This window comes from Pleurodeles waltl, chromosome 3_1, assembly GCF_031143425.1.
Source record: "Pleurodeles waltl isolate 20211129_DDA chromosome 3_1, aPleWal1.hap1.20221129, whole genome shotgun sequence".
Classification (NCBI taxonomy): domain Eukaryota; kingdom Metazoa; phylum Chordata; class Amphibia; order Caudata; family Salamandridae; genus Pleurodeles; species Pleurodeles waltl.
The window spans coordinates 524,870,201-524,889,522 of record NC_090440.1 but is presented as its reverse complement, the minus strand read 5'-3'; the positions used below and the strand labels follow the sequence as shown (position 1 = coordinate 524,889,522).

At 46.0% G+C, this 19,322-nt stretch overlaps 1 protein-coding gene across 1 annotated transcript in view; it reads left to right on the top strand.

The window, feature by feature from the left end:
- PCSK6 (proprotein convertase subtilisin/kexin type 6) overlaps positions 1-19,322 on the top strand; it is a 1,406,757-nt gene that overhangs the window by 1,304,590 nt on the left and 82,845 nt on the right. The window contains exon 17 of the mRNA XM_069222809.1: positions 6,182-6,269. Coding sequence (XP_069078910.1) covers positions 6,182-6,269 — 88 coding nt within the window. The remainder of the gene's footprint in view (positions 1-6,181; positions 6,270-19,322) is intronic.

Genomic DNA, 19,322 nt, shown 5'->3' with positions numbered 1-19,322 from the left:
TGCTTCAATAGGCGCTGGAGACCTGCAGACCCCCTGGGAATGTGTCACGGTCCCCTGGGGTTACGAGGACCACAGGTTGGGAATCGCTGGAATAAGGAAATCAAACCATCTTTTCATAAGTGATGATCCTTTAAGGTGGGGATTAACTACCTCAAAACAATCCATAGTGGGGCAGATAGTCTCATCTATTTCTTTGGGCTCCCAATTTGCAAACAAACCTTTGCCAGGCAAGTCTAAAGCTTCCTCTTCAAGGGGAAAGTCAGCAACCACATCTTGGGTCAGACAGATTCCAATCTTAGATATTGGCAAGGCAGCTACTTGGAGATTGTTACACATGTTTACAAGACACTATTTTCTATATGCTGATATTTAGGCAAAAGCAAACGCTGGACAGGAAACATTGAGGAACTTGTTCAAATAGTTAGGTTTTTGTCACTTTGCTTATTTACTGGAGTGAGGCATTTTATCTGCTACCGCACATTATGAATTCACAGATTACATGTATCTGACAGCCAGATTGTGTTTTTTTTTTAATACCAGCTTGCTAATTCATTCAAAGTAAATGCCTATCAACAAAGCTCCTACGAAGCAGAAATTAAAGTCACGTATTTGTAGTCCTAGTTCTGCATCGTAGGAATCTTCATTGAAATCATAAACTAACCTTCCCTGCCCCGGCTGTCAGTTCATAGGCATAGTGGGTGATTTGCAGAACAAAGAATTGATACATTCAGGCAAACTGCCACTACAGTGCATTGTGGGATAGGGTGATTCTGAGGTACCTAATGGTGCAGATCTCATTTTAATCTCCTCAGTGGTAGCCTATCAGTCTATTTTTCCTCTTCATACTGTTTTAATACACAGACTGCCTTTTCTCCATGACAAAGTGTTGTTCATTTATAGGCTTTTTTTTATTTTTTCCCAACAATCCACTTACAGCATTCAGCAATAAAATACATCACTGACAGTCTGTACTGAGACTATATGCAATATGGCTTTCATTGATCAACATTCGTCAATATCCTTTTCCTGAACTGTTAACATATATTATAGGAGGTGTTCTAGGGGTCCGCACAAGCAGTGGGAAATTATTCAAAGTTTATGACTTCAATAAAGCTTTCCCATGATGCAGAACTATGACTACAGGTACTTAACTTTACCTTTCTAAAAGTGGCATTTTCAAAATTGTAACAATAAATCTGACTATACCATTAAAGAGGAGTTATCTGGTCTACCCCTTCCCAATCAGGAATTATAGCTTATTAAATGTAGGAAGGAACCCCCAATGTTATCCAATGCAAAGGGTAGGCCTCACTGTAATGAGAAAAACGAATTTAAGAGTTTTTCACTACCAGAACATGGAAAACTTTAAAGTGTATGTCCTGACTTTTAATTACATAGGGCCCTGCCCTATGGGCTACCAGGGGCCTACTTTAGGGATGAAGTATATGTAGTAAAAGGGGAGGTTATGGCATGGGGTTTTAAATGTCAAGTCACATGGCAGTGCAACACTTCATTCAGCTGCAATGGCAGGCCTTGCCCATGTTTTAAAGTGTTACTTAAGTGGATGGCACTAGCAGTGCATCAGGCCCAATCATAGCATTTAATTTACAGGCCCTGGTCACATGTAATGCACTTCATTAGGGACTTATAAGTAAATTAAATATGCCAATTAGGTTTATACAAATCAAGCAATGTTTTACAGAGAGAGCAAACGCACTTTGGTCTTGATCAGCAGTGGTAAAGTGCTCAGAGTCCTTAGGCCAATAAAAGCAAATTCAGAAAACGTGGAGAGAAAAAGTTTTTGGGGGTGACCTTCAGGGAAATGGTTATTTCTAACACACCAAAATGACAAAAATCAAAGCAGTAGGACCAAAGATATGTAATTTTTTTGTACAAATATTGCCTTGTAACACTAAGTGCCAACTGTGGTTATCTGGTTGTGCCAGACCAGGATGAAGTCACAAGTTCCAGGCGACCATGATGGATCCCGGGCCAGAAGCAGAGCCCCAGTTAAGCCAGCTGAGCAAGAATGCCTTTTATCCTGGTAGCAGAGTGATGCGGAGTCCTGCATTAAGTATGCGCATGCAGCAGAGGGGATGCGTTGCGCTGTGGTTCTGACGAAGAGTTTTGGGAAGCGATTTGTCACACTGCATCAGTTCTGCTGGGACCACAACTGGACTGGCAGAGCACCTTCTGACCCACTTCCCTGGGTCCAGGACTTGAGTGGTGCCACTGTGTGTAGGACTCACAGCAGAGTCCAGGCATTGGGTTCAAGGTGGTTGGAGCCTTCTGTCCCTGAGGCTGTGGTCAGGAGGCCAGGTAACTAGCCCTTGGCGTCACGCTGGTGGTCGTGGATTCAAGATAAAGGTCCAATTGTTTCATTTAGGCAGCAGGGCAGCAGGCACCAGTGCAACAGATTAGCTGCCCTTCTTGCAGAACAAAACAGCAGTCCTTCTGAGTCTTGCACAGGCCCAGATGTGTATTGAAGAGTTGGGTTTGAGGTTCCAGTATTTATACCTGCTGCACACTTTGAAGTAGGAGAAGGTCCTGGAGGTTTCCAACCCCAGAGGTGCTTGGAAATTCATGCCTCCCTGCTCTGGCCCCAGATTGACTAGTGGCAAATGCTTTGTGAGTACGCTCACGCAGAGCCTTTGTGATGTGCAAGTTTTCTGAGTAACAGCTCCTCCCCCTCATCAAGTCAGAGAGAAAGCCTATCCTGCCAATATGTATTAGCCCTTTGTCTCATTGTCTAGGAACAATACACAAAGGCTAACTGCACCTGGGTACATACCCAGTAAGCAGGCAGCAGGCACAAGAAGGTTAGGACCAGAAAATGCCAAATTTCTAAAAAAAATATTTTCAGAATTATGGCTTAAAATCCAACTTTAATATTAAAGTGGGCTTTAACTTACAATGCATTAGACACCAAACCTGTTATTCCCTCCAGTTCACAATTGAAAGTTATAACATATTAAATGTTATAAGTCAACCCAATGTTACCTTAAAACCCAGTGTTATGCTATGAGAGGGGTAGCATCACAGTAGTGAAAACAAATGTAAGGGTTTTCACTACCAGGACATGCAAAACTGCATCGTACGCTCTGGGCAGTTTAAGCGCTAACCTAAGGGTGACCTGTAAGTAATAGAAAGGGTGGTTTGGGCCTGGCAAAAGTTTTATCTTCCCAGGTTGAAATGGCAGTTTAGAGCTGCACATACATGCTGCATTGGCAGGCCTGAGACATGTTTAAAGGCTACTGGAGTGAATGGCACAATGAGTGCTTCAGGCCCACTTCTAGCATTTAATTTACAGGCTCTGAGCACAAGCCATTCAGCACTGGTTAGCAGTGCTAAAGTGTACAGAGTCACAAAACCAGTAAAAACGAAGTCAGCAAAAAGAAGAGGCTGGAAGGCAACAAGCATTGGCAAAGCCAATCAGTCTCATCTATGCAAGAGCTATTGGCTTTGCATATGTGTTTTAGACATTTTGTACACCAGTATGACTGCAGTTCAGCATGGCTAATAGTTGGTGGCATAGAGGAGAGTGACGTGGAGTGTCAGAGAGTGGAATGGTGAAGAGTGGAGTACAGTGTTGGAGAGTGGAGTGGCAGAGAATGTTGTGCATTGGGGTGGCATACACTGGAGTGGCATAAAGTAGATGGAACTGGTGTAGAGTGCATTGGAGTGTTGCAGAGTATAGTGGCATAGTGTGCAGTGGCACTGAGTGCAGTGGCATACAATGCAGTGTCGTAGAATGCAATGGTGTTGTTTAGAATGGTGCATAGTAGAGTGCATTGGTGCAGAGTGGAGTGGCATAGAGTAGAGTGGAGTGGCATAGAGTGTAGTGGCATGGAGTACAGTGAAATAGAGTGGTGCAGAGTGGAGTGGCATAGATTTGAGTGATGCAGAGTGCAGTGGCGCAGAGTAGAGTCAAGTGGCATGGAGTACCGTGGCTTAAAGTGCAGAGTAGAGTTTAGTGGCTTAGAGTAGTGCAGAGCAGAGTAGCATAGAGTGGTGCAGAACAGAGTATAATGCTGTAGAGTGCAGTGGCATAGAGTACAGTGTTGCAGAGTAGAGTGTCAGAACATAGTGGTGGAGAGTGGAGTAGAATACAGTAATTCAGAGTAGAGTGCAGTAGCATAGAGTGCAGTTGTATAGAGTGCATTGGCGTAGAGTGCAGTGGTTTAAGAGTAGAGTGGTGCAGAGTGGAGTAGAACAGTGTAGAGTTCAGTGCCATAGAGTAAATTGCTTTAGAGTACAGCAAAGTGCCATAGAGTGGAGTTGTACAGGGTAGAATGCAGTTGCGTAGAGTGGCATAGAGTGCAGTGACATAGAGTGCAGTGGTGCAGAGTAGAGTCAAGTGGCATACAGTAGATTTGGGTACAGTGCAGGGGCATAGAGTTGAGTGTTATAGAGTAAAGTGCATTGACATAGAGTGTATTGGCACAAAGTGCAGTGATGTAGAGTGCAGTGTTGCAGAGTGGCATAGAGTAGGGTAGAATAGAGAGGTGCAGCGTAAAGCAGCTTAGAGTGCAGTGGAGTAGAGTGGAGTGGAGTGGTGCAGAGGGAGTGGTGTTGATTGGTGTAAAGGGGAGTGATGCAGAGTAGAGTGCAGTGGTGTGGAGTGGTGCAGAGTAGAGTAGAATGCCATGGATTAGACTATTCATTGCATGGTAGCACACTGCAATTACAGGCAACACATTTTCAATTGAAAAGACCATTACATTGGCACAGACATGCAGTTTTACTAATACAACTCTGTAATGCACAGACACAAATGTGTGTAAAGTGCATCATCTTGTGTAATAATTTATTTTGATCATATTAAGGAATTTGTTTCCAACACACTTAATAAATAACAAACAATGTGCTTCATTTGTGTTCCTAATTCTGATATATTCTGAAATACTTCCATAGTTCATTTAAATGTTGTGATGAGCTAGAAAAAAACCTCTTTCCTACCCCCAGTATCCAGCGAGATTGTCACATAAATCCTCTCACTTTGAAGTCAGAGAAAGAAAAGTAAACAAGCGCCCTCGGAAGACAGTGCCTGACAATTGACCTTGATCTTTGAATGCACAGCAAATGTGATGAGATAAGAACAAGATTTACAGGCATATTTACGGGAAAAAAGCAGGGAAGGATACTGCAAATAAGATTTGGGCAAGCAAAGAAACTCTGTGCCTAGGCTACCAGAGGGTGAGCACAGGATAATTTGGGTTGTGTTGTGTCTCACCCTGACTAGGATTGTGGTCCCTACTTGGACAAGGGTGTATACCTCTCCCAACTAGAGACCCAATTTCTAACAGCAAGCAACAGGCAGAATGCATTGCTAGGTCAGCTTTCTGAATGTTCCCAAGATGGTGTTAGCAGGTTGAGACCGAATATGAGAGAAAACCAAGCTAAGGATGTGCATCCAACAGCCGTGTTTTCAGGTTTGTTTTACATGTACCCTGGGAAGATCATTCCTAAGACCGAAAGGAAGACTGTTGCATACTTTAGAGAAACTGTCCAGTTTTCATCCAGTGCTGGAAAGTTGTACTACTGCAGATCTGAGTCCGTAATTGTAAAATGCTGTGCCAGGTGCAAAGGTTGAACAGACGAAAAGATTTTATGCAAAATGGAAGAGAGTCGACTGTCATTTCCAAAAGCAGATGTTTAAGTTTATCAGACGTAAGTTCCAATTTTCGAACATTGAAGCTAGAGCTAGCTGTGGAATTTATATATAATGAAGTGTGAGTAATTTTTCGTAGTCAGACCGTGATAAGTTCAGTGAGAAGGCAACTATGCTATGTCCGATCAAGGAGTGAACGATATACGTTTGAGAGATGGCGAATTTAGAACATAAACTGTACCTGGTTCACCCAAGGGCCTACACTAGGTCAAGTGAAAGAAGAACGGCGCTGAGGCCAACAGAAATGAAAACTTTGTTCCCCTACCTCGGTGCCAGGAAGCGTAGAAGAACTTGGTTTAAACTACAGGTAGGATTGTTATTATAAGGTGACTTGAACCTAATATTGAAATGCAAATGCCAGAGTTTTTTATGTAAGAGGCCTTTGTCTCGTGGCTCGCGGCAGTTTATAATGCTTCACGCATCGAAGCTTTCCGGCTCTTGTCCTTGCAGCTCCATCTTGGTTCTTTTAATGCCTTGACGTCATACTGAGATCTTTTTTTGTTTTAAAAGGTCACAAGCACTGCTTAAAATGCCACGAAAGCTGTAAGAAATGTGTTGGCGACTGGGACAAATGCACCGTGTGCCAGGATGGATTCAGGTAAGACGGGGACTATGCTAATTTTCACACTCCCTCTTTCCGTCAGGATGGAGGCCGTGGAATCGCTTTGGAGACGCGTTCTGATAGCGCCGCTCGCTCTCTAGAAAGGTTAACGCTAGAAATTATACCAATTTGCATACAGTTCTTGACATTCGGCTCCTAATGTATTTGGTGAAGTAAGTCTCCCTTTGAAAGGTTACCTGAGCATAGTCTTAGAAAGGAAAAGAGGAATGTAAATGAAATATGTTAATATGTTGAGTGCTTGGCATGGTGATTTCTGTTTAAATATATTATGTCCACAGTCTAATACTGGGGATTTCTACACACCATCAAATGTTTTTATTAAAGAACAGTAGGGGGGTGATACTCGAGCGCCTTGGAAATTGGGGCAAGGACTGTGAAAACTGCGGGATGTATGCCAATGACGTGAGCCATGTTTACCTTGCGGGGTTTGATTTGTTTGGTTTCCTCCTGATAGTGTCGGGTCACCAATGAAGGGGCCTGCCCAGGCGCTGCATGGGAGACATAATTCACCCAAAGCAACTGGTATCAGCACTTGATTGCATGGATGTGCGCGACGCTACAAACAGATCTTCCGTTTTGTTTCGGCAAATTCCCATCACCCAGCTGTACTGAATACAAGCAGGCATTGATAAGCACCTCGTATCGATCTGCTTAGTCATAATGAATTATCATTAAAAAGTACTGAGTGAGGGAGAGATCCTACTTATGGCAGAACTAGTGTAATATGTTAACTCACTCTTAAGAAAAGGCAAGCCCAACCGAGCAGGGAAAATTTTCCCAGCACCAAAAAGTCGGACTAACTGTGCAGATTTATGGCAGGTGGAACATCCGTATCTAGCAAACTGCCATAGACCAGCTTGTCAGAAAAGTTTCTGAAGTTTAAGTTAAAAACATGTACTCCAGGGAACGACACAACATGGCATCGGGCTGCTAGTTCAGGTGTCAGACAGAACTCTGCCTCCCATTTTCCAATGCACGACGAGTGTTTTTCAGACTCAGCAGTCAAAAGACTGACAAACACTGATCTTGTCATGGCCATGCAGCCAGACGATTTACAGGAGCTAATGCGCAGGTGCCATGTAGACAAGATTTTCTGGACTGACATCCCTAGGGGTAGGCACATCATCAGCCTGTCAAATCCCTGTAAGGATCCCCCTTTCCCCCCCAATCGATGAGAGGTAGAGTCACTCATAAAATTATTCCTAGGCGCTTTAGACTTAAGCGCTAGCGCCCAGGACTGACAATCAGTGAAGCCGCCTACCACCCTTTCCCAATTCATCTCAGAGTGGGGTGAGATGAGCAAGTCTTACTGACCCTATCTAACCCCACCCTGTAACGAGTTAGACAAAGGTCCCTCTCTCATTGGATGGCCTCTGACAAGGTTAGCCAAAGAGAGGAGGTGGCTGGATCTTCCAGTTTCTGGTACCAGAGGCTGCCTGAAATTCCCAGCAGCCTCCGAGGCTGTCATGCCAACCTCCCTTCACCTGCTAGTGCTGTCTTTTTAATTGAGCGCTTATCACTGCCACACCCCGGTAGGTAAGAGGTCCATTTGAATGTTTGAGTTCATGTGTGTGTATGTATGAATACATGTTTGAGTATTTGCACGTGTGGTGTTAATGGGTGGCTGTGAGTTTGTATGTGCTTGGGAATGGGTGGGTGTATGTGCACAAGCTTGTGCCTGCGAAGGGGTAGAAGTGAGTTTGTGCATGTGTGATTGCATTGTACTGAACGTATGATAATACCTGGCTTGCTTTCATTAATATATAAACACATTGTGCTGAAGCAGTGTGGAGCCCTGGAAGCATGGGGACTCGTTCAACATGGCGTATTTGTCGTCACCCCTCCCGCCAGCTTCCCTTTGTGACCTCTGGCCATAGAGAAAAGAAATGCAAATTCGTATAGTTGCTAAACTGTAGCACTTTATTTGCAGCTCAGGTCTGGATCCAGAGCAGCTACCGAGGGATAGCATTGACAGGTCCATGTGCTACAGCAGAATAAAATATAGGACTACAAAGATTACACTACGTTAATAAACAAGCAAGATACCACACTGGATGCAGAGGACCCAAGCTAACACTAAACAGAGAGGGTACATACTGAGTTCTCAGGTTTTCCTGTGTCTTGCATGAGTAAAGCATGCAGTCCAGATAATTTTCTGTGCATTCTGGTACTTGTAGTAACGTTTTTTTTATTATAAATTTAAGACCAAAAGTGCAGTGACAAAATCAGGTATGGAAGAGCTACTCACATTTGGAATCAGCAAAGCTCTGTACTTTTTAAGAGAGACCAGGCTGACAATTATGAGTAACTGACTGGAACAGAAAGCCTAAGCAAAGAGCCTCGAAGGAATTTACATAGAAAGCAGTGTATGTGCCAAAGCCAAATCACATGGGTAGGAGGCCGAAGCCACATGAAAGCTAAGGTCATGTTGGACCAGTGCTTAATTTGTGCTTATTGTTTCCCGTGCTGAGCACCGGCACTTATTTTTGAGGGCCGGGGCTTATTCTTCTGCCTCAAGCATTTTCTGCGAGTAAAAGACAAATATGGGAAAGATGGAAGAATAGAAAAACGAAAAAGCGTCACAAAGGTTGAAAGCAGAAAGCTGCAAGAGAGAGCTGAGGGGTAGGGAGTGGCTCTAAATGGATTGAAGAGGTCTGAGATGGCTTCAGGATTACGCCGCCTCAGTATTCCATGTTCGCGCATTTAATTGCAGCAGCCGCATGTTTAAGAGGAAGGCTTTGGGCACCGGCACCTTTTTATTTACAAATTAAACACTGTGTTGGGCTCGAGAGTTTGAGGACGTCGAACTGAAACAGCCTCACCACTGGCTTCAGCCTTCAGTGGCTCACTCACCTCAATTATACCTTACGTCAGCAGATATAAACAACAGAGGAAATAGGGGTCGAAATACCTCCCAAGTTACAGGCATACAGATGGGAGCCCAGACGAGAGCCCAGACAGGCAAGATGAAGCGGGAGAGCGAGCTGGAAACAACCAGTCCTCGATTTATTAGAGTTAAAGTGGCGGCCATACGAGACCGGAGCTGGGACATTTTTCTACCCAGCCAGTGCCTGGCCAGATCTCCATTTGCAAGCAGGCACCTCAGACCGAAAAGTATGTGTGTATTGTGAACTTTATTGCCTTTTCTTGGGCCCTACCCGTAGAAAGATAAGGTGATTGCTTATGGATTTCCAATTTATAACGAGGAAGGGAAGGCACTACTGAACACCCACCCCCTATCTGCGCTGCCAATCATTCAGTTGCTGGGTGGGGGTTTCCACTGCTAATTCTTTCACTCATAACTGTCACCCAGCCACTGTCCTGCGTTGCAAATGTCATTTTTCCCTCTTGTTAAGTAGCACGCATTGGTTTGCATGCGCCTGGTTAAGAAACGTGCAGCTCACTGGGAGTGAGCAGGTTCAAATGGGAAACAGGTGATGCAAATTTTATGATGGCACAGATGGGATACAAATTGGGATAGAATGCTATAGAGATTAACTCGTTTTATTAAGAATAGATTGAGTCAAATATTTAACTCGGGTAGCAAGCTTTGTTTTCTGTACAGTAACGACCATACAAAAGAGCACGCCACCATATGCACTGATTCTGCTTATAGTGTCCTAGAGATATTAGTATGCAGTTTTTGTAGCCTCTGCAGCTTCTTGAAGATATATATTCAAAGCAAAGACATAGACCCCGCAACAGAGTGAAATATTTATTTATGAACCAAGCTTCCCATTGTACTAGATCAAAGCTTCCCTGAACTCGAAACGACTAATTGCACAAATGTTGCTCCTTTACAGTTCATTGGTACCCGATGTATCAGCCTGGATGAGTCTAACATATCCCTTTGGGAGTCTAACATAAATATCTCCAACAGGTGTGTGAACCTGTTGCTTTTCGTTACTCAGGGTGGTGGGGCCTACATTTCAGTTGCATTCCTAGCATCGCCTCTCTGTGCTTGTCTAACTAATTTTCATCCGAGCTGCTGTCCACTTCCACTGGAGTAACATGTGTTTCATGGGTCCTAGTGTAAAAGGAGAGGTGAGTCCCCTTACTTCTATTTAGGTAATATGCAGCAATAATTAGATTTTAGCAGGCCCCTAGGGTCTCTCTGTACCAGTGTCACTGCACCTTCTGCCCAAATGATAGCCAGCCCCCCATCCACGTGGCTGAGTCTGGAGCTCGGCCATGTGCTCTTTCAGAAACGTGGACTTCGTCAGGGAGTACACTTAGGATATTCAGTGGCACCTGTGGTAAGTAAAATAGTTTTAAATGTATGTTGTATGCATGCTTTTGGGTGAGAGTATGTTTAGGTGAGAGAGTGTATGTAGGTTATAGGTGGGCAAGCCACTGAAAGCTCGAGCCGGGCTCCAGCCTGAAGCCTTGCTCTGGCTCAATTCGAGGTCTTGCTGGAACCACAAGCCCATAACGAGCCAAGCTTTCATTTGGCCTGTACCGCCCTCCACCCACCCAGGCTGTGCCCACCACTTTTTTTCTCTACTCATGCTGTGGCGTTAGGGCTAGTGCTACCGACTTTGAAACTGGGAAACCAGGTTCGAGTCTCAGTGTCTGCACAACTTCCTGTGATTCTGGGCAAGTCACCTAATCTCATCATGCCTTTAAGCAATGAATGTGACCTTGTGTAATGTGACTGGTGCTCATATAAAGCACTCCAGTTTGGCGTTTGGGTCGAGTTCACACTATAGGAAAAATGCACAAAGAGGTTAAAACAAATCCTTAACATAAGGAAATATATTAATTCCATGGCTGTTTTGTACAAAGTGAAACCAGAAAGCCTAGATAAATCACAGCTTCAGCGCTTAAATTATGTGATCTTGGGCAAATATTTTATTGCACCCCAACTCTTTTTTCTTCATTCTAGTGTATGAAAGCATTTTCAAACAGGAGAGCTCAGAATACCAGTTATACAAAACTATTTGTGCTTGATTTATTGCACTATAATGTTGTGTTATAATCTGGGCCATATACAAGATTTACATGACAGTTGTCTTGCCTCTTAGTGCACTAATCGATTGCTTAAAAGCTATTACTTTTAGAAGGCACTTCTCAATACAGTACTATGATGTGATGTATTAATGTCAAAGTTATAGAAATACACTTTTTGAACTTTGAAGCAACTTCATCTTAGTTTATGTGATGTTTGTTGTGTGATTTACATTGCAAACGTTTTCAGGGGTCGGCTCATGCACGGACTCCATGGTTTGAGCCAGACCATTGGCTGAGTTCTGCCTCGGCTTTCCCTGCAAATTTATTGGCTCGTACACCTCTAGTATGTCTAAGTAAGTGTTTCTATGTGTAAGAATGTGTGTGTGAGTGAAAGTGAGTGAGAATCGAGCAACAGGTAGTAAGTGAGATTGTGACCTAGGTTTTCTATTCTTTGCAAGATAACAGCGAATCAAAATTGCTATGCTGCCTCGCATCATAGGGCGAGAACGAAATGCGTTTATCTGAAAAGATATGGTGCTTTTTTCTCTCCCCATGCACTGGTGTACTTTTACCATGGGCTAAAGTTCACACCATTAACCCATAGTGCAGGGGTATGTGCGTTCTTTGAAGCATGAGATTTGCAGTGGAAGGTATCCCTCGGGTGTCAGAGCTCGTTAGCATAACTAAGACGGACATGTCACATGTTTGCATATTTCGTTAGGTGTCAATGTAATGATGAAAAGAACTCAGCAGTGTGCGATAAACTGTCCTCACTTAAAAAAAAAAAATCTTCTTTAAAGTATAGAAAAATGCTCTTTGAACTATTTAAAGTTTCTCTCCATTGGGGACTATTTAGCTTTCTCCCCTTCACCAAACAGGAGCTCAATAAAACAGGTGGGGGACCGCATCGATACCCACAAACAAAAACAGTTCACACTGGTTTTCCCTCTATGATCCACTACTTGGAGCAACATACTTTATGTTTACAGTAAACAAAGCAGACTGAAACCTTCCTGCGATAGAGAATATAACAATTCTCAGGCCGTATTTATTCACAACCATATAAACACGACATAAAAATATCATCATATGTACAGTATTTCTTTTCATCCTTAAATTTCCATAATTATTTACAATATACATCTCAAATCTTAAAAAGGAGTCATGGTTGTCCACCCACCAGGCACCTGTGGCATCGTCTGTAAACTGGGGGCCGTGTTTCCCCCAAAACCAATTACGCTTCACAAGGCGAGACTCACCTGCCCCCTCAAGATAGAGGGGGCGCGGGCCAGCATGAAAACTGTCCCCCAATCCAACCATGGCAGAGCCAACCCTAAGCAAGGGATCGCCCCTGGCACCCAATGGGAATGATACTGGGCAACCGGGCCATACCTTGGTCCCCTGGCGCAGTCTCATCCCCCCAAATTAAAAAATTCCAGGGCCATGTAATGGAGTACCGTGGGGGGAGCTATGGACATTCGCGGTAGCGGTCGTCCCAAGCCCCTTTCCTAAACCCACAGCACCGCCACCCTGGTTTGAGCCAACAAGCTCATGATACCGTCTTGAGTTCGCCTGCACTAGTATTCTTGATGCCAAGGTTATCCACCTGTTTTGTGCCAAAACATGACTCCTTCCCTCCTAAGGTCTTCCTAATCCTGCTATTCTTTGGGGATGGGTGGGCGGGAAAGAATTCCTCCAGTCCTCTGGAGGAGAGCGTCGATCGTCAGGGGCAGCCCCAGGGTCAAGAAAACAACCTGACCCTAGAGGGACTTTAGTCCCCCTTTTAACTAACTCAGGCTGCCCCTGCTGATTACCTGGGAGCCCCCACCACACCCCCTTCAGCCAATCGGCTCACCCCTCGGGGTGAGCCTGATTTTCAAAAATTTTCGCGGCAGCCACAGTTGGGCTGCCGGCCGAAACCGGTCCGATCCGGCCCGCACCTGTATTGGGGGCGCTATGCCGTGGTGCGCGCCCCCTGCCCACAGGTGGGGGACCGCATCGATACCCACAAACAAAAACAGTTCACACTGGTTTTCCCTCTATGATCCACTACTTGGAGCAACATACTTTATGTTCACAGTAAACAAAGCAGACTGAAACCTTCCTGCGATAGAGAATATAACAATTCTCAGGCCGTATTTATTCACAACCATATAAACACGACATAAAAATATCATCATATGTACAGTATTTCTTTTCATCCTTAAATTTCCATAATTATTTACAATATACATCTCAAATCTTAAAAAGGAGTCATGGTTGTCCACCCACCAGGCACCTGTGGCATCGTCTGTAAACTGGGGGCCGTGTTTCCCCAAAACCAATTACGCTTCACAAGGTGAGACTCACCTGCCCCCTCAAGATAGAGGGGGCGCGGGCCAGCATGAAAACTGTCCCCCAATCCAACCATGCCAGAGCCAACCCTAAGCAAGGGATCCCCCCTGGCACCCAATGGGAATGATACTGGGCAACCGGGCCATACCTTGGCCTCCTGGCGCAGTCTCATCCCCCCAAATTAAAAAATTCCAGGGCCATGTAATGGAGTACCGTGGGGGGAGCTATGGACATTCACGGTAGCGGTCGTCCCAAGCCCCTTTCCTAAACCCACAGCACCGCCACCCTGGTTTGAGCCAACAAGCTCATGATACCGTCTTGAGTTTGCCTGCACTAGTATTCTTGATGCCAAGGTTGCTTCAAGAGAGTGCTTCAGTGGTGCTTCAAGAGAGCCAGCCCGTACCCCGCTATCTGCCTCCAAAAGTTAGGAGAGCACTTGTCCACACCGGTCCATATTCAGACAGGAAGTTTGGAATTAAAATGGGAAAAACTGCCACATATGTCCTCATTAAATGAAGATCATGTCTGGAAATGCATTCTGGCTTACTTTAAAGGTACTGTCGTACTATGGAGTGTGCAGCCTACCCCATACCAGCTTTGACTTCCCTATACCCACATGTCTGTGGTACTTGAGACATTTAAGAGCTTCATCAGTACTGTCAAGCTGCACTTCAAGCACCAGTACATATCTGGCTCCGCTACTCCCAGACATTGCACCCTCCATCTGTGTGCACATCACAGAAAGTAAACTCCCTACACATTCAGGTGACACAAATGATAGTGCCTGGAAGGAAGTCGAATCAAAATCAAACTGGAGCCAGAAATGTTTACATGAGCAGCACCCTGGTGCGCTGGTAGGTGATGTTGTTTAACTCCTTATGGCGTTGTCGGCTTTGTTCACGCCAGAAATCACATGCACAGTGCCTATATAGGTGCAACCAGTGTGCTGATGTCAGTTCATGTCTTTCCAGGCCAGTCAGCGCAGATCTGGAGAAAAGCTACCCCCTTAGTCATTTTTTGACTGAACTTTTTTTAAACTTCTGTTGAAGTCTTTTTGAGGTTTTTCCTCCTTGTGTAGCAGGGATGTCATCAAGAAAGGCCATCTTCAAGCCCTGCGGTACCTGTCACCGCTCAATGTCAGTAACTAATCCACACCTTATTTGCCTCTGGTGCCTTGAGCATGACCACAGCTCAAAGGCCTGCTCCAACTGCCACACCATGAACCCGAAGGCCTTGAGGGAGCGATCTGTCAAGTTCCTGAAGGCTCCACGTGCAACAGCGTGACGATCAAGGTCCCCATCGAGAGGCAGGTAGCGGGAATGGTCATGGAGTCTGAGATCCTCATTGCACTCTAAATAATCTGTTTACTCAGGTACGTATCACCACCACAAGAAGAAAAGAAGTCGAAAAGATCTTTGACTTCATCCTGTCCTTTGGCAGACTAGATGAGGGAGCATCCATATTCAAGACCTGGCCCTGCAGTAGAGCCAGCCCCGGGCCATTGCCGCACCTTCCTGAGTTTCCCTGTAGCCGGAGCCACCCCCGCCCAGTTAAGAGTTCTTTTGGCAAATGGATCTCATATTTGGCACCCAGTTCCCTTTGTGTGCATTTGGACCTCAAGGATTGGGCAGGGTCCCCTTCTGGTTCAGTGCTGGTGGCTCCGACCCTGCCACCAGTCAAGTGTCTTGGATCCATTCCTGGATCTGGACTGATGCCAGTCGTGCTACTTAAATCTTTCCTGGTGCCGGTCTCAATGTCAACACTTCCAGGGCCACCATCCCATTTTAAACCCCGACTCTGACATGGAGGCAGAGGGGCGTCTTCTGATGCAGACTCTGGCGCCCACTGGAGCCATGCCATCAAGGTGGGAGCCTGAGCCCTATTGTTATGGGCTAGGGCTTGGGGAGGAATGGGAAGGGTTGCTAGACCCTGAGAAATACCAGGCTTACAACACTATGGACTGGTGTGAGGATCTGGTTGAGGCTAGTGGACTAGACACTTTTGCAGCTAGTCGCATGCTTTCTCCCCTTACTGTGGCTACAGAGGTGGGAGCATCCTCCACAATGGTGGTGAGGAGGGCGGCTGAGATCCTAGACCTCGGCCTGCTTTCAGTGGCAGTCAAGACTAATGTCTTGACAGAAGTGCTTCAACTGGGAGTGTCCCCGTCAGAACCGCTTCTCTCTTTTAATGAGTCACTTACTGACGTCCTGCATGGGACTTGGTCCATACCCAGCACAGGTGTTTCGGTGAATAAGACAATTAACCGCTTCCACCGCCCTGCTCCTGGGGACCCAACCGCCCTCACACAACATTCCAAATCAGAGTCCTGGCGAATTCCCAATGGCACCACTGGATTTTGAATCTTGAGGGACTGGACACCTTAAAGAAAATGATGTTTTCTTCCACCACCATGGCACTGCAGTCCATGGTCACTGCAGTCCGTGAACACTGCATGCCCTTTGGGCCATTATTCCCATGCTCCGTGAGATATGGTTGCGCAGGTGCTGCCAACAGTTTCAGAGGAGGCTTGGGCTGCAATCTCCCAGGCTGTTGCTGATGGGAGTGACACATCTAAATTCAAAATTCATTGTGAGCTAGGCACGACCAACTCACTGGGCAGAGCGGTTTCATTGACATTGGCCTTACAACACCATGCTCGGTTGACGTTGAATGGATTCTCTAGAGCTGTCCAAGCATCGGTTATGGAAATGCCCTCTGATGACTCCTGTCTCTTTGGAGACTAGGTCAATTCAGCGCTGGAGCACTTTAAGGACAGCAGGGCTACAGCCTCGTCCTTGGGCCTTTCCATGGCCCCTCACCAACGTCTAATCCAACTTTTGCTCCTTTCCTGGCCACAGAAGGGACTTCCAGCTGTATCTATACAGGGATTCCAGCTGTATCTCTACCCCCCAGCCACACTTTACCCATGCTTCCCCACCTCTGTGTGGCCAAGGACACAGTACCCACCGGACCCGTAACATTGGACTGGTGGGTTTGCAGAACGTCCGTAGGAGCTACTCCCTCCCCTTCGTGACTACTCCTCCCTTGCCACCAACTTGCAACTGGCTGACGGAGGATCACCTATCCCTTCTCTGCTAGCAAGTGATGGCTCTGTAGGCCAAGGGAGTCATAGTTAGAGTGCCAGGAGTAGGTCATGGTTGCTCTTCCCACTACTTTCTAGTGCCCAAAATAGATGGAGGTCTTTGTCCTGTCCTAGACCTGCACTCTCTCTCAATTTCTAACTCAAGAAGGAGAAGTTCAAAATGCTCACGCTAGCTCAAGTCCTGTCTGCCCTCGATCCCGGAGACTTGATGGTAGTTTTGGGCTTCTAGTCTGCATACTTTCATATTCCCATCCTGCCTGCCCATAGGCATTACTTGCCTTTCACGGTTGGTCACAAGCACTTTCAGTTTTCTATGCTCCCCTTTGGCCTTACCAGTGCCCCATGGTTGCTCACCAAAGTGATGACAGTGGTTGCAGCTCATCTGCAGAGATGAAAGGTGCCAATCTTCCCCTATCTTGATGACTGGCTGTTGATGCGGGCTCACGCCAGGTTGTCGTCTCTCTCCTCTAGACTATGGTAGTCCTCCTGCATTCATTGGGTTTCACTATCAGAGTGCCAAAGAGACACCTGACTCCCTCTCAGTTGCTCCCTTTCGTTTGAGCTTTTCTGGACTCAGTGCAGTTTTGGGCTTATCCTCCCAAACAGCAAGTCCAGGATATTCAAGCTATGATACCCATGTTTCAGCCTGTGTCCTGGAGGTTGGTGCTGGGACTCATGGTCTCCTGTAGCTTGCTTGTGACACATGCCTCATGCCTGCTGCATTTGAGTGCTCTGCGGTGGGACTTGAGATTCCAGTGGGCGTATCAACAGGGGAACCTCTCTGACATGGTCCAGATCTCAGAGGAAACTGCAAAAGATCTGCAGTGGTGGCTAATGAACAGCGAGTGGTTCAGCGGCAGACCCCTCTCCCATCTCCAATTAGGTCTGACAGTAGTGACAGATGCATCACTTCTGGGATGCAGCAGCCATCTGGGAAAGGTGGAGATCAGGTGACTCTGGTCTCCGGCAAAATCCGGGTTCCACATCAATCTGTTGGAGCTCCGAGTGTCCGATTGACATTGGACAGCTTTTCTACCATCCATCGTGGGAAGGCTAGGGCAGGTATTCATGGACAACACCGCTGCCATGTGATACTGCAACAAACACGGTGAGGTGGGGTCCTGGACTCTTTGTCAAGAGGCCCTGTATCTCTGGGCATGGCTGGAACATCAGGGCATGTCTGTTGCAGTTCAACATCTGGCGGGCTTTCTGAATGCCAGAGTGGATGAACTCAGCCAAAGATGCCTCATGGATCACGAATCGCATCTCCATCCGGAGGTGGTGCAAGATCTCTTTCAGTAGTGGGGAGAGCCTTGGTTAGATCTGTTCACCACCGCTGAAAATGCGCAATGCCCATAGTTCTGTGCTGTAGTTTCCAAGGCAGCTCTCACTTGGAGACGCTTTTCATTTTGAATGGAGCTCCGGGCCCCTGGATGCCTTTCCACCTATACCACTCCTGCCCAGAGTTCTCAGGAAGATCAGGAACAATTGTGCTCAAGTCATCCTTGTGGCTCCAGACTGGGCACTGAGAGTTCGGTATTCTGAGCTGTTGAGCATGGTCATCAAACCTCCAATCAGACTGCACCTTCAGGAGGATCTTCTGTCGCAGCAGCAGGGGAAGGTCCGTCACCCGAACCGGTCATCTCTACGCCTTCTTACATGGAGATTGAGTGGTGACAGTTGACAGCTTTAGACCTTCCAGCTGAAGTTTGTAACATTATCTTGGCAGCCAGGTGTCCCTCCACGAAGATGATATGTGCCTGCCATCAGGGAAAAATGTGGCATGATGTACAAAAATACATTTAGATCCCCCTACAATGCCCATTTCTTATGTTCTCTTATTCATCCTTTCTCTTGCCCTGCAGGGCTGCTCTCTGGGCACTGTAAAGGGTTATTGCTCTGCTATTTCTGTTTTATTGCAGTTACCTGACCAGCCATCCCCTTTCAAATTCCCTATTGTAAATAGGTTCTTGAAAGTTTGCAACATTTGTTTACACCTTCCCCTTTAATTATTCCCCAGTGGGACCTCAATCTCGTCCTCACTTTTCTTATGTGTGCTCCCTTTGCACAATTGTCCTCTCAGGATTCTTACCATCAAAACTGCCTTCCTCGTGGCTATAACATCTTCCCAGAGGTCAGTGAGCTTCAGGCTTTGTCATCCAAGCCTCATATTTGAACACATATTCAGACAAACTGGTGCTTTGTAAGAGAGCTTCCTTTCTACCGAACGTGGTGCTCCTTTTCACATAGGGCAATCTATCACTCTTTCTACTTTTTACTCTCTACCACATCCCCCCAAAGAAGAGGAGTAACTTCACTGTCTGCACTCAAAAAGAACATTTTCATTCTACCTTGACTGCACACAAGAGTTCTGGGTGGATGACCAACTCATCGTGGGGTATGTCGGAGCAAAGAAAGGATGGGCCACGAAGAAGCGGACCATCTCCACATGGATCGTGCTCTGTATAAAGATTTGCTATGAATTGGCTGAAAAGCAGCCCCCTGAAGGTTTGCGTGCTCACTCCACCAGAGCAAAAACTGTGACCACAGCGTTAGCCTGCAGAGTTCTAGTCATGGACATCTGCCAGGCTTCGCCAAGAAAAAGGTCATGACCCTTAGAATCAAATCTATCTCCAGCAACT